This window comes from Epinephelus moara, chromosome 24 (genome assembly GCF_006386435.1).
Source record: "Epinephelus moara isolate mb chromosome 24, YSFRI_EMoa_1.0, whole genome shotgun sequence".
NCBI classification, from domain to species: domain Eukaryota; kingdom Metazoa; phylum Chordata; class Actinopteri; order Perciformes; family Serranidae; genus Epinephelus; species Epinephelus moara.
The window spans coordinates 25,940,481-25,956,664 of NC_065529.1; the positions used below are offsets into that span (position 1 = coordinate 25,940,481).

The 16,184-nt window shown below is 40.2% G+C and overlaps 2 protein-coding genes across 2 annotated transcripts; both read left to right on the forward strand.

Moving 5' to 3' along the window:
* The first annotated feature begins 3,267 nt into the window (after positions 1 to 3,267).
* Positions 3,268 to 9,602, forward strand: parp3 (poly (ADP-ribose) polymerase family, member 3). Its single transcript, XM_050038859.1, has 11 exons — positions 3,268 to 3,425; positions 3,733 to 3,932; positions 4,036 to 4,161; positions 4,352 to 4,531; positions 4,636 to 4,774; positions 6,286 to 6,509; positions 6,605 to 6,760; positions 6,870 to 6,956; positions 7,038 to 7,215; positions 7,321 to 7,464; positions 8,555 to 9,602. The coding sequence occupies exons 2-11, from the start codon at positions 3,750 to 3,752 to the stop codon at positions 8,725 to 8,727; spliced, it is 1,590 nt and encodes a 529-aa protein (XP_049894816.1). The 5' UTR covers positions 3,268 to 3,425; positions 3,733 to 3,749; the 3' UTR covers positions 8,728 to 9,602.
* Positions 9,603 to 10,841: 1,239 nt separating this feature from the next.
* gpr61l (G protein-coupled receptor 61-like) lies at positions 10,842 to 15,952 on the forward strand. The gene is made up of 2 exons (XM_050038090.1): positions 10,842 to 11,188; positions 12,881 to 15,952. The coding sequence occupies exon 2, from the start codon at positions 12,933 to 12,935 to the stop codon at positions 14,223 to 14,225; it is 1,293 nt and encodes a 430-aa protein (XP_049894047.1). The 5' UTR covers positions 10,842 to 11,188; positions 12,881 to 12,932; the 3' UTR covers positions 14,226 to 15,952.
* Positions 15,953 to 16,184: the final 232 nt, after the last annotated feature.

Sequence of the window (16,184 nt, forward strand, 5' to 3'; positions counted from 1 at the left end):
AGAAACATAATTATGGGAAGATGTTTTCTTGAGGAAATGTTTTTGACCAACAAGATGTCACAGTATTACCTGGGTGTATTACAGTTGATGGCAGCAATCCTGGTAAATTCATTTATTGAACGTCATCCTCATCAGACAAATCCACGGTGTGTCTAATGAACTCCTATAAGAAAGAGCACAATGTAATGATGAAACCCAAAATACTTTAATGGAAATTTCTGCATACAACACCACCTATGATACCATTGACTAATATGTCTATTATAATACTTTTACTAAGTCAACATTTTAATGTAATGGCTAAACATGCACCTCAAACACAAATGTAAGACACAAACCACCAGGCTATGTAATTAATCACACGTTTGAGTTGTCTTCTCTGATGTTTTTGTGAATTTAGCAGAAAAAACCTTCACATTGAGTTTACTATTAGAGAAGAGGTATGGTATAGGGGGCTTAGTTTTATACTGGAATTAACAACAATTGTACCATGAGATGGAGAAGAGGAAATAGGGAGGTCATTGAATATTTTTTTTCTTCTTCTTTCCTTATGTATAGAATATAAAAATGAAGAGTGAAGCTCCTTAAAGATGTAATGTTTTAATAGCATTAATGGAGGATACAATTATTTTCTCTCATCTTCAGAGAGCTCTTATGGTTTTGTTACCCCTCTCCTCCAAATCTGTTTACTGTTATAGTTCAAACCAACAACTCTTAATTAACTTGGGACAAGTAAGACATTTTAGTGGGCTCTCAATCCATTTGGATATTTTTGAAGTTGTGATATACATAATAGTTTAACAAAACTTACTGTGGCTAGCTATATTCTGTAGGCAAGAGGAAGTTATTTCAAAACTGTTTATGATATCCGTTTATATACCAAAGCAAATCCTCAACTGTGAACTGTGGATTAAATCTGTAGCCAGCTTTGGCCCCACTGCTTGTTATTTGAATTAATTTAGTTGGCACGCTAAACTTATTAGGCCATAAAACTCCGTGATTTTATTTTTCTGTGAAACAAGGTTCACATTGGGTAAGAGGCGAGGTACACCTTGGACAGGTTGCCAGACAATCGCAGGGCTAATATAAAGAGACCGACAACCATTTACGCTCACATTCACACCTATGGGCAATTTCACCAATTAACCTAACCTGTATCTGCATGTTTTTGGATTGTGGGAGGTAGCTGGAGCACCTGGAGAAAACCCACGCTGGCATGGGGAGAGATAAAAAAAAAAAAAGATCAGTCAGCATTACATAATGTGTCTTTTTTAATGTGGTGGAGAGATTTTTCAGCCAAAGTTAAAACAACAAAGATGTGATGGGTTAAAGTGTTATTTGTAGTGCCCGCCCCATTGACTTCAATAAAACTGACACCAAACTCTGGTTCCTTCAAATCTCTCACTGTCATCATGGCCGTGTCTTCTTTTATATTTTCCTTGCATTCTGGTGAATTTTTAGCACCAGTTTGTGCCTCTTCTGCATCAGTTTATGGTGTAAATTTCATTGATTTTGTAAACATAAAACTCATTTGCTACTTTCATATTTTTAACGTAGATAAATACTCATGTTCTAAAAACTGAGGAGGACATGTCCCCTATGATGCCTGCAGACTCCGGTGAGTGTTCTGTGTTAATGTTGCTTGACCTCCGTGCAGCATTTGACTCCGCTGACCATTCCATTCTTATAGACAGACTGTAACAGTGGGCAGGTATTACAGGAACTGCTCTGGACTGGTTTTCTTCATGTATAACCAACAGGAACTTTTGGGACAGAAAATACATCATCATAACATCTCTTTCCATAGCTATGCGGATGATACACAGCTCTACCTGTCTTTTAAACCCTTTGAAACCAGTGAATTAGTTTCTCTTTATAATTGCCTATATGATATAAAAAGCTGGATGTCCTAAAACTTCTTAAAATTCAACTCTGAAAAGACAAAAGTTCTCATCATTGGCGCTGAACATATCTTAAAACAAATGCAGCCACTCATTAGCCCCCTCACTCTGAACATAAAATCAAGTGTAAAAAAATCTGTGTGCTATTCTGGACAGTAATTTGACCCTGTAGCAACATGTGAAGAATGTAGTCAAGTCTTGTTTTTACCAGCTGAAGAATATCTCCAAATGTAGGTCACTTCTGTCCTTCAATAACACAGAAAAGATCACACCTTGATTACTGTAATGCCTTGCTCACCTGCCTAAACAATTAAGCTATACATCAGCTCCAAATCATTCAAAATTCAATAGCTAGACTTAACCAATACAAAACGATCCTCACACATCACACCTATTTTAGCCTCCCTGCATTGGCTTCCAGTCTCTTTCAGAATCCATTTTTGAAGCACTTTTAATTACATACAAGGCTGTCAATGACCTGGCACCAGAGTAACTGAGCTTCTCAAACTTTACTGTCCAAACAGGCCCCTCAGGTCTGCTAGTCTGGGTCTTCTAACTGTTCCAGAGTCCAGGTTAAAGACAAAGGGTGATCGAGACTTTTCAGTTCTTGCTCCTTGGCTTCGGGACAGCCTCCCACTGAGCATCAGATCAGCTGACTCTGGTCACGTCTTAAAATCTAATCTGAAAACTTACTTTAACAGAGTGGCCTTTCTTTACAGTTGATAAGACTTATTGTGTGTATGGGAGTGAATCTATTTGTAGCCATGTGCATATGTATGCATGCTTACAGGTGTATATGTTGGTGTAAGGGTATGTTTCATGTCTTGTTTTATTAATATCACATTTGTTTTGTATGTATGGGAGTGTATGTATTTGCAGCCATATGTTTATGTATGCACGCTTACACGTGTTTAAAGTGTCTATGTTGGTGTAGGCGTATGTTTTATGTGTGATGTTCGATTAGTATAACTTTTTTGTGTTTGCTTTCAGCTCGAAAAGTGCTCTCAAAATAAAGTTATTATTGTTATTATTTATTTATTTATTTTTATTATTATTAATGCCCCCCCCCCCCCCAAAAAAAAAAAAAATCTACACCCATGCCTTTGTTTCAACAGAAGATAACAGTTAGTGTTAACATTAGGGAAAATATGAATTTCCCTCTGTTAGACACTAATATTTATAAAATAAATAAACAATAAGTCAATTCCCATCATTATTAGTACAATGTTATTACTACTATATTTCTTTTTTAAAGGTTTTGAGGGAACAATATACACCGAGATAAGCTAGGTGGCAGTAGCCGTTAGCCAGCTGAAGACAGCAGGGATAATCCAGGAAACAGTGGAGCTCCTCCTCTTCCTCCGACTGTAAACTGTATGTAAACTTCCCGAAAATCTGACTCAGACCTGTTTAGCCTCCAGTCATCCCGGGGACAGCTTCTGCAGCGAGGAGACCGTGTCTGTGTGTCTGTTTGACGTTACCGTCCTGTGTCGCAACCCGGCCGACTCTGTTTAAAGTTTAAAGGTAAGCTCCCAGCTGAGGGCAATTCAGGTCGTCTCCGGGATAAACAGGAGGGCGGAGGTAGCATGACGTCCTTCTTACAAAACATAGCAAAACTACTATGAACTACAATATAATTACTAGTGCTTGTGGTGGTATTTAGTAGTAGCTGACTTATTACTCAGTAAGTACATGCATGGTGAATTACTTAAGTTGTTTTGTTGATCCTGACTGATGATCAGCCACCGAGGCTTAGCTGCTCTGTGTAGGCATGTCTGAGCTTGTCCAGGCATCATGCCCAGATGACCAACAGGGGCAAGTTTGTGTGCAGGCTTTTCATCCAGGACCATGCCACCGAAGAGACGAGCTGCCTCTGCTGCCAAGGCAGGTGGCAAGAAGGCAAAAAAACAGGAGCCGGAGACACCCAAGCCTAAGGATGCCTTCACCTCTGCAAAAGAGGCCCTTCTGGCTGCAGGGCCACAGGTGAAAGGCAAGAGGAAGGTGGATGAGCACTGCTCAGTGTCAGGAGAGGTAAGACAAATATACTCTATAATAACACAAATACCTAGATGAGTGTGAATCATATTTAAAGAGTAAAATAAAATGTGAAAAAATGTTGTGTTGTCTCCACCAGGTACACGAGGACTACGACTGCATGCTCAATCAGACCAACATCGGGCATAACAATAATAAGTTTTATGTCATTCAAGTTATTAAACAAAATAAGAGTTACTACACATGGAACAGATGGGGGAGAGTGGTAAGTTCTGCAACAGATTACTGCTACCTTCTTTATATTTTGCACATTTATTACACATTAAATATTAGTAACGACTATACTTATACACTAGTATGATATCATCCAGTCTGGACAGACAGCTTGTAGAGTGTTTCATTTTGTGTTATAGAACAAATTGACCCTGATTGCTTCATCTCTAATTTAAATTCAGGGGGAAGTGGGACAAAGCAAACTCAATGTCTTCAATAACCCTGAGAGCGCTATCAAGGACTTTGAGAAGAAGTTTAAGGACAAGACAAAGAACAACTGGAGCGATCGGGCGAATTTTGTGTCTCACTCCGGGAAGTACACCCTGATCGAAGTGGATGGAGAGCAGGATGCTGAGGTCAAGGTAACGTGAATATGAAGCCTAGACTAGACTACATTGAAGAAAAAACTTTGAAATTCAGCATCAGCTGGAGCAGAATCTCACTGGCTTTATTTTTGACATTGCAGGTGGACACTGTCGACGGACAGGGTGCCAAAGTCACCAAGAATGTCCTACCTTGCACCCTTGATAACCCCACCAAGAAGCTCATCGAGCTCATTTTCAGCAATGACATGTTCAAGGAGGCGATGGAATGTATGAACCTAGGTGGGTGTGTCTCCATTTACCAACCAGTTAATACAGACAGGTTTGTGCAGTATGCAAAAGATCAGAGTGCATGAATACTTATTCTGCGACACACCTGTTCAGCACGACTGCCTGCTGCACTAAATAGGATAATGATTCCTGAACTTTTCCATGACTACCTTGAATTTCAGTATTATTTAGACATGTTGGAAACTTGGAGATCAAAGAGAGGGTGAAGTCTGCATTTACACAACCCGGCTCCATATCTCAACAAGTTGAACAAAGCTGATCTGTGTCTTGGGGTTTGTTAACAAGATCATTGTTATTACATGTCACATGTTACAAAGTAACTAAAGTAAGAATTTGCACCCTAAAGAGGCAGTGAATAGGGTTTAGGGGGCTCTATTGGCAGGTATTGAATATAATATTTATAACTATGTTTTTATAAGGGTATAATCTACTTATTTGTGTTTTCATTTCCCGAAAATAAGCCCTCCGTATTTACATAGGGAGTGCAGCTGACTTTTATATTTTTGTGGTGGCCAAACAGTGTAATTACATCCATCACATGATGCCCTGGATTCCATAGACTCACATGGTGAAAGAGACATCTATAAACTTGTGAATAATTTCTTTTAAACAACAAAACCCCTGCAAAATGACTCATTTCACTGTCCAAATTTGATCCATTTGGTCCAATAGCATTTGGAAAGTAGAAGAGTTGCACAGTTGAATACTTTTTCCCCATTGAGTGGAGGCAGAAATCTCAAGTGCGCCTGCTCCATGGGCCGCACAATTCAGACGCAGTGCTGACCACCCTAGTAATGCGACTTTTTTGGCTTTATAACAAATTTCATAAAAATGAACCCTGTAATCAGTTCTCTTTATACATGCATAGAGCGGTTCCTCTTCCACAGAACACGCCCTGCTATAGTGTAACAGAAGCTCTGAACAGACAAACCAAACACTGGCTCTACAAAAGGAAAGGGAGGTGTAAGGGATGACATTTTTTTTGTAAAGAGATTACCATTTACCATCCCTGGTATAAGGTGTCTGATCTTGTTCTCTGTTTAGACGATAAGGACTACATTGTTTTCCCCAATTTGCAGACATTTTTGGCCACTATTCTTTTTTGACTTTGCTGCTAACTGCTAACAGCTTCTTTTTAAATTTCCCGCAGTGGGTCGCATGAATAACATGCAGTAAAAATGTCACACCTAAGCCGCCCATGATCCCGTCCTGCCGGCTGTCCTTTTTTTATAGACATTGTTTCGGCGCTGTTAGTAACTCTGATGCCAGCTTAAAGGCGAGACAACTCTGTCCCCCCATTTCGCTATTGTATCTTTCATACAGAACAGTGAAACAACGTACCAGCAGGAAGTTCCCGCCTTGAAGAGGCCGTGAAAAAGGGGCTAGTGTGAGATGCCTTTTTTTTTTTTTTTTTTAGCAAAAACAAAGAAAACATAAAATAACTGATTTATATGTTTGTGTGTTTGTGTGTGTGCGTGTATGTGTGTGTGTGTGATACACAGACATCAAGAAGATGCCTTTGGGCAAGCTTAGTAAACTTCAGATTGCAAAGGGCTTTGAAGTGTTGGAGGAGATCGAAGGAGCCATGAACCAAAAAAGTAAAAACTCACGTCTGGAAGAACTCTCCTCAAAGTTCTTCACCACAATCCCTCACAACTTTGGCCGGAACAGACCGCCAACCATCAACGACAAAGAGACTGTGGAGAAGAAGAAAGAGATGCTGATGGTGCGATTTTTTTGAGATTATATGTTGGAATGAGCCGTCTTTCAATGATGTTTTCTCAGTCCTAAAATCATTCTCCTTTGACATGCTCTGTTAAGGTGCTGGCTGACATTGAGCTTGCCCAGACTCTGAAGTCAGAGACTGAAAAGGCTCAAGAAGAGATGATAGAGACGGTTCCTCACCCTCTGGACCAGGACTACAGTTCTCTCAACTGTCGCCTCACTTTAATGGACAAGAATACAGAGACATTCAAGGTACTGTGTTAAAAGTGATGACAAGGTTTAGTAAATACAAAGCACTCAGATCACCTTTCATTCATGGTCTCTTGTCCACTGATATTAACTTATTTTTTCTTATTTAAAGATCATAGAAAAGTACCTGAAAGAGACTGGAAATGGTTACCGCAAACCAAAAATTATCGATGTCTGGGAGGTCGATAGAGAGACAGAGGTAGGAACTGCAGTCCATCTTGTTATATGTGACCCAGAAGATTGAAGTTCTGTGACCTAACACATATCTTGCACATTGCAGGGACGGCGGTTTAACGAGAATGAAGATCTGGAGAACCGCCGTTTGCTGTGGCATGGTACAAACATAGCGGTGGTGGCAGCTATCCTGAAGAGCGGTCTGAGGATAATGCCCCACTCAGGAGGCCGTGTTGGTCGCGGTATCTATTTTGCATCTGAAAACAGCAAGTCTGCAGGTTACGGTGAGGCTGAAAAGACAGATTGAAGAAGATAACAAAAGCATTGATCATAATCATAATGATTACCAGGTGTTTGAAAACTTCCATTTTTCTGTCATGTGTTTTTAGTGCGCTGCTGTAAAAATACTGGAGTGATGTTTCTGAGTGAGGTAGCCCTGGGCAAAGAATGTACCATCACTAAAGACAACTCCTCCCTGAAGAAGGCCCCTGCAGGTTATGATTGTGTGGTGGCACGAGGATCAGTGGAGCCAGGTACAGTACTTCCTCAGTTTTATCCATGCAGTGAAATTAAGCCTGTCTCGCGCTCAAGTTCACTGTCAGTATATTGAGAAAGCCTCAGTAACTCTCCCCTAACCCCTCTCCGGGTTGGGGGAGAGTTACTGCCTTAAGCGAGGGAGTTCAAGTATCTCGGGGTCTTGTTCAGGAGTGAGGGTAGAATGGAGCGTGAGATGTATTGCTGATTTGGTGTGGTTTCTGCAGTGATGCAGCCGCTGAGCCGGAAGGTGAAGCTTTTGATTTATTGGTCCATCTCCATCCCAACCCTCACCTATGGTCATGAGCTCTGGGTAGTGACCGAAAGAATGAGATCGCGGATACAAGCAGCCGAAATGAGTTTCCTCCATGGGGTGTCTGGGCTCAGCCTTAGAGATAGGGTGAGGAGCTCAGACATTCGGAGGGAGCTCGGAGTAGAGCCGCTGCTCTTTAGCATCGAAAGGGGTCAGTTGAGGTGGTTCAGGCATCTGATCAGGATGCGTCCTGGACGCCTCCTGCTGGAGGTGTTCCGGGCACGTCCCACTGGTAGGAGGCCCCAGGGCTGACCCAGAACAAGCTGGAGGGATTACATATCTCAGCTGGACTGGGAACGCCTTGGGGTCCCCCAGGAGGAGCTGGAAAGCGTTGCTGGGGAGAGGGATGTCTTGGGTGCTTCGCTCTGCCTGCTGCCCCCGCGACCCGGTGGATGAAAATGGATGGATGGGCTGGGCAATAAGTCGATGTTGGTATAATGATATGACACTAAATATGGTCTTAGATTTTGGATATCGTTATGTCCTCAGTGTTGGCCTGGTTTTAAAGAGTTACTCAGTAATCACAGTAAAGTGATGTAATTTTCTGAACTTTCAGACAGTTGTAGCTGTTCTTTTATTCGGCTTTATCCACTTTACTGATGATTCTTTATCAAAAATCTCATTGTGTAAATATTTTGTGAAAGCACCGATAGACAACCCTACAATATTGTCACTGTATCGATATCGAGGTATCTCATCAAAAATATTGTGATGTTTGATTTCCTCTATATCCCCCTGCCCTTGTGTGGTAAAGTTGTTTACTACTTTGTTTTCAGATCCATCCAAGGACACCTTCATCACCCTGGAGGGCAAGAAGGTGGCTGTGCCTCAGGGTAAGCCTATAGAGCAGCCCCAGTTCAAAGACAGCTACTTCAGCAACAGCGAATATCTCATCTACAAAGAGAGCCAGTGTCGCCTTCGCTACCTGCTGGAGCTTAACATGCATTGATTTAACTCAAGGAAAAGAAGCAGGTTCCCTGGAAGAGAAAATATCCTCATTCCCTCTATATATAAGGAGTTTACTAAAAAGCTTGGCTATGCTGTTTTCTTAAAGTGATATGGTAACTGTCTTTATTGTTATGGTTATTGTGCATATATCGCTATCATGATTCATAAGTGACTCATACTTCTCTGTGCCTTATATTTTGCACACTATAAATCTGGCCTGGGGGTGGTGGGCTGTGTTTCCGTTGCAATACATGCTGACTTACAACATTTTCCCATGTAAAACGATTACTTTCTCACTTCTTTAAATCTCTTAAAGGCCTTTAGATATTTGCACTGTTTTGTTTTAATATTTCATGCTGCACCTTTTGTTCTATTTGATGTCTCAGTTTTGGTTTGTGTAGCTTACTTCTTACATATTTAATTATTAAATCAGGGTGGTAATGCTTATATAAACCTGTCCCTTAGAGAGGAAACTATCTTTGATATGTAGGAGGACTTAACTGCATGCCTTGGCAGTTATAGACACTTTAATGTTATGTAGTAGAGCAGAAGTAAAAATGATACTCTATGCATAGATATGTTTACAGACAGAGGTCTAAAGTGCAATTTGTGGCGAATGTGCAAGCACTGTTACAAATCTATTATTTAAAGAAAGACCCTGGAAGTTCTTCTGCTGTGCAAAATAATGTAACACGTAAGTCATGAAAAGCTCGGTCAGATTTTCTTCTCAGTAGGTCTTCTTGCTGTATAACACTAAATACCACCACATGGTGTCACTAATGAGCAACTCTGTTTGTAATGTTTTTGCCACAGCATTTTTGCACTAAGAAAGTACTTGAACCACTAATTGATTAATAAACTTAAGTGCCCCTCCTACTTGTTGCAGTGTTTTTCCTTTTGGATGTTTTCAAGTGTCACAGGTTTTATGGTCATTGTTTATTTACCAATAACGTTTTTCATATAAGACATTTCCAGTATGGTGCTGCATGACATTTGATAAAAGGTAATATAATTAATTTGCATGGTAGTAATACATATACGTAGATGAAGATGGTGATGTTGGTGTGGGAAATTAAATAAGATGGTCTTACAATGCTAGTAAGATTTCCCCAGGCTAAAAAATAATATTTTCAGATTTACATCCTGTAGCACATTGGAAATGCATACAATCAAATAATCATGTTGCCGATATCTCTCATTTTGCATAACTTTGAGATAAAAGTTCAAAAGAGTTCAGATAAAAATCTTGCTCTCTCACCTACCTGGAGAGAGGATGAATTAAAAATGTAGATAGAGCAGTTAGACATATTTGAAATACTACACACTACAGATTTTAGTAAAAAATATTATTAACAGGCTAAATCTTATTTCAGCACTGAAAATTGTTTCTGGTCCCTATAGCACGTGTATGGATTTGCATTTACTAGACAATATTTTCTGATGTCTCTGGCTTCTCACAAAATTAAAAAAGGTCTGTCTGAAAGTCCTACAGAGCAAATTATTTAGTTATCCTGTTCAGAAAATAAAATCCAAATTCAAATTGTACTTCGAAAACTTCCTGTGATTAACATAAACAGGACTATTGAGTTAGTTTTGTATGACCTGGTGATTGTAAAATTGAGATAAAAATGTGTCTAAACATTGTTCAGATAGCTCAGACACTGCAGATCAGATTGTGGGAAACTTGATTGTTTCAGCCTTCACGTTTTTCGACACTGATTAGCTCAAGGAAGCTGCTACAATTAAAGGCCACAACAGTAACACTAGACATACTGGCTCAGCTTACACAAATGAAGACATTTCAGATGGATAAAACATATAATACAGTACCTTTTGTACTTATGCAGCTTAACAAGGAAAGAATATTCAGGTAGAGTATTTATAATGTTCAGTAGTCATGTGCAGACTGGCTTTTTGGGCCTCTTATTTGAATACATAGTTAAGCTTATGTGGAGATCCAGAGCTAACTGCACCAGAGTAAACCTCAGTTTCCTGTTTGACCTGGTGGACATTAGGACCCAGGGACGATTCGGCTCTAGAAGGGGGACAGTGGAGTGTGTGTCTATCTGAAAGCAAAAAAAGAAAAACACTATCACACACAATACAATGTGTGACAGTCACTGCCATACACAGCACAGGACCTTACTGGTGGAGGGGTGAGGAGAGATAGGAAGCATCATTTGACATCAAAAATCATCAATCAGTATTTCTTTAACTGGAGATGTACATGTGTGATGAGTCTGGACCTCTGAATCTGAAGCCTCATGAAGAACTAGACCTCAGTTAGTTAACTGGACTTGATGACATGGATTTTCTGTTGTAGGACTATTTTGGTTTTTGGAAAATGAAATAAAGTTGGTTTGGGCCTGTTGAATATTAACGTGGGATTTTAACAGCAGCTTTGTCAAGTCAGTCATCTGTTTGGTCTGAACTGTACCACAGAAACACAAAGTGGAACATGGGTAAGTCTTTTTATGCACAATCCATCTTGGTTTTCTACAGAATTTTAATTTCAGTCAATGTGTTTTACCACACTATTGGATATGAAGGTATAGATATCAGTACATCATTGCATAGGCCATATTGGATAAGTGTCAGGTGTTGATATTTTCTCAAAATCACTTTTCTAGATACACTTTGTAGAGAAAAAAATGATTTAAGCTTACAAATGAAAATCTTTGTACTGAGATTGTATAAAGAGTGTGTTCAGAGCTTTAATAGATGGATGCAGGTGAAAGCTTAAATTGTCTTTTAACTTGTCAGCACTTAACATTCTGACCGAAAGGACAGACGTGCATTTCTCCAATATTAATGGGTTTTAAATGTCACAATATTTTTTTTTTCCGTCCAACAAAAACTCACATGCACATTGTTTATTCATAAAATCTGTCCTTTGGTTTTACATGACACCATCTAGTATATCACATTGGTTTGCTTCTATTTTTTCATGGATAGAGTGTCGAAAAAGAGGATTAGCAGATGTAATGTCAAATAGTCAAATGTATATTGGACAGTTTGACCTAAAACAAAAGCACGAAGGTCTCTGTTAGCAAACAGGTCAGACTATTGAGGCGTGCTTATTGTCCTCACAACTCTTATCTTTAATATCAGTGTAGAATGGCCCTTAAGGGGGCTTATACTGATTGCACATAAACAAGGCCCTTCATTGCTGTGTTTGACTGTAAACTGTTTCCAGTTAACACACAAGTGTGTTTGTTTACACTTAAAACGTGAAAGCAATTTTTTCCGTTTCCAAACAGAAATCAGCAGAAATGTAATTGTGATATTTTTCCATGATTTAAGTTGATATTAAATAATCATACATCTGCATCCAGTGGGGCCCCCAGATATTTTTCATAGAGGTGGCCAGAAGGGACCAATGAAAATGTTGGGGTGACACACCAAAACCAAAAGCCACAATTAATTTCAGGAATTTGCTTATAGTATAAGTGAGACTAGTATAAAATTCTGTCAGTATGGAGAGTTAAGGGATTGGATACTGATATACTATAGTCCAGTGGTTCCCAAGTGGTCCAGCCATGGGGTCCAGAAATCTCTCCAGTCATTAATAACAATCCTGTTTTAATGTGTGATGTATCAATACATGTTAGGCAATTCATTGTTCTTCAAGGCTGGGCTAGTTGTCCTTTTCCTTAAAAAAGACAAAAATAGCTTTCATTTGAAGGAGTACATTGATTGTAAGGAAAACAACACATTAATTGGACAAGCCTTCCCAAGCTGCTCAAACTGGCGGGTACCCATAGAACCCTTTTTCATTCAGATATCTTGAGGTGAGAGTTCAAGGGACTCCTTTGAAAATGGCCATGCCAGCTGTTTCCTCACCAAAAATTAGGAGTGTTATTTAGCTTCCTTGCCACCAAGCCATGCTGACATGGTTGGTACCATTTCCTTAGTGCTAGTTTAAAAAATTAAAGTGCCACAGCATCTTACAGATAGTCATATCAGCCTCCAATTATTTTTGCTTGCGGGGGCAGCAACTGAATTTAAAGGGCACCACTGCCTGCATCAGTATTCAATACTATTAAACTATAACTACATATTATATCTGTAACTTGTAAATGGATGGATATACTTACAATGTTTGAAATGCAATGTTTTTTTATGACTAACTGTTTTCTGTGTTCTCGACACAGGACATCCACATATGAAGACATCTGAGACAGAAATGGAGCTTGTGAATGAATAATGGCTGACAAGATTGGTCCCATGATAGCCGCTGTGCCAAACCACTTGGTGCCAAATCTCACCACTGCCCCATGGGAGCCCAATCCTACGGTTCCTGCCAATGTGGGCGTCGTCACGAGCTCCCAGTCACAAATCAAAGACCTTTTTGGGTTGTTCTGCATGGTGACCCTTAACCTCATCGCTTTGCTGGCCAACACTGGTGTGATGGTGGCCATTGCTCGTGCTCCCCACCTGAAGAGGTTTGCTTTCGTGTGTCACCTTTGTGCGGTGGACCTGCTGTGTGCCATCCTTCTCATGCCACTGGGTATCATATCCAGCTCAGCGTTCTTTGGCACAGTGGTGTTTACTGTCCTGGAGTGTCAGGTTTACATCTTCCTCAATGTTTTCCTCATCTGTCTCTCCATCCTCACCATCACGGCCATCAGTGTGGAGCGATACTTCTATATCGTACATCCCATGCGTTATGAAGTCAAGATGACCATCAACCTTGCTATTGGTGTCATGCTACTAATCTGGGTTAAATCAGCCCTCTTAGCTTTGGTCACGCTGTTTGGATGGCCAGCTTATGGACCTCAGAGCTCTATAGCTGCAGCTCACTGCTCCCTCCATGCGAGCCACAGTCGTATAAGAAGTGCATTTGCTGTGCTCTTCAGTGTGGTTTGTTTCCTGGTTCCTGCCGTGGTTATCTTCGCTGTTTACTGTGCCGTGTACAAGGTAGCTCGTTCTGCAGCCCTGCAGCAAGTCCCTGCTGTGCAAACGTGGGCAAATTCGAGCCCTGCTAAGGATCGCTCAGACTCTATCAACAGCCAGACCACCATGATCACCACCACCCGCACTCTGCCCCAAAGACTATCTCCAGAGAGGGCCTTCAGTGGAGGCAAGGCCGCTCTTACCTTGGTGTTCATAGTGGGCCAGTTCTTTGTTTGCTGGTTGCCCTACTTCATCTTCCACCTGCAAATGTCTCTGACTGGCTCTATGCACAGCCCCGGGGACTTGGAGGAGGCTGTCACCTGGCTGGCCTACTCCTCCTTTGCAGTTAACCCGTTCTTCTACGGCATGTTGAACAGGCAGATCAGAGAAGAGCTGGTAAAGTTTCGGCGCTGCTGCTTGACCCAGCCGGCGGAGCTTGGGACATCCAGCCATGAGGGTTCCCTTCAGGAGAACTTTCTCCAGTTCATCCACAGAACCACAAGCACAGCTGAAACCCCACCCAGCTGTACTAACTCCCGTCCCAAAAACACTGTGGAGCAGGGGACGAAGATCCCTGGACAAATACCTGAGGAGCAGGCTTAGACATTGACCAACATGAGCTATGGACCACAGTGCTAATACACAGGCAATGTCAGTTTGTTGTAGGTGGGCCTTTTTTTGTTTTTCTCAAAGGATAGGCTCACATTTGGAGTCTGTCCTAAAACAATACTGACATGCTCATATGTACATACATGCCATATGTAAGTATTAAAATCATCCACTCAAAGGAGCAGTGTGTAAGATTTTGTGGGATTTAATGGCATCTAGTGGTGAGGATTGCAGATTGCAACCAGCTGAAACTTCTCCCTGTCAGAATTCCTTCATTGTTCACTTTTCAGGGGGGTTTTACCAAAAACCGAATTATCCACAGAGGTCACTTCCTCTCCAGAACAAACTGATAACTTAAGTTCCAAACGTTCAGGAGTTTTCCTCTCCAAAACAAATGGATCTTGTGATTCAAATCAGTAAAAACACTGAATAAAGCAGTTTTACATAAATACAAAATCAGTGTTTTTCTGACACTGCTTGTCATGGAGGGGCTACTAATCACAGTGGCCAATGCAAAAATGCAAATCCACAAAAAACGCTAATGGCCCTTTATAGAGTCAGTGTTTGGTTTGTGTCTTCTGGGCTAAAAACATGGTGGTGAAACACCGGGACTCCATGAACGAGGACCCACTCCCCGTGTAGATATAAACTGCTTATTCTACGGAAACGAGAACACAACAGTTCTAATTTTCAGGTAATTATACACCAAAGAAAACATACTTGTGACATTATAGTCCATTTCTGCCAATATATATCCTACACAAGTTCAAGTAGCAATGTAGGAATACTCCGTTACAAACAGTACAAAAGTATTAGCAACATAATTTACAAGACAAGTGGAAGTATTAGTCTCATTGTACTCATGTTATAGCTGTTATCTATGTTATACTTTTATATTATTGGATCCTTATGTTGATTTATTAATTTGCAAGGCAGTACTTTCATGTTGTCAAAGTGGAGCTTATTTTAACTTCTTAATATAATTTTGTATTTTAATCTTAAGCAATGGATTATATTTTATAAACTTATCACATCATTTGTGTCACATCCTAAATTCAAAAAGTAACTACTGACTATACATTTTAAATAAATGTAGTACAGTATAAAGTACAATACTTGAGTAAATGTACTTACTGTAGTTATTTTCCACCACTGATAATTTTAATCTAAGTGATGGAAGATGGATCAATGACAGTGGATATCCCCCCTACATTTCCATTAAAACTGTTCTAAGAGGAGGTCTCTCTTTTTTGAGAGGAGGAACAATAACAACAGCCAATACTCATACCAATGCACATGTCAGCATGTCGGTATTGTTTAAAGATAAACTTGAACAAATGTGACCCTATCCTCTGAATACATCCTAAATGCCCTGTGCCTTTTATCGTCTAATTCAGGTTGGTTTTCCTCATTTTAGGTCAAGGTGCTATGGCTGTACTGTAACATGAAATATTGAAATAGTGATAAATGTTCCTCTGTGCATATTTTCTATTCATATCACAATTGGCCTGATTTTAATGACGTTTGTAGAAAATGTTTTATAGGTTTGTTTGTTTATAGAAGTGAAACTCTGGAGTGTAACTACAATAATAAGGTCATTGGATGGATATTTAAATGTTTTATTGTATTTAATTTGGAACAGTTTGTATTCCATATAAACATGTGTTGGTTCCACTGTATCCGTTTGTTCATGTCAATAACAATATAAATGTTGTATTGGTGGCTGAGTCGGCTGAATTTAGTGAAGCACTGGATGTAAATGTTGCCAAGCAGCGGTATAGACTGACGTGGAAGCCATTACAAAGTGACATCTCTCATGAATCTGAGCGACAATACCGCTGAGTTCCTGTGTGCAACAGATATGTTGATGGCAGCAAACGCTGTCTGACCTGTCGTCATGGAAATTGAGTGACTCACAGAGCAACGTGCACCTTCATGCTGGATGTATGCTTT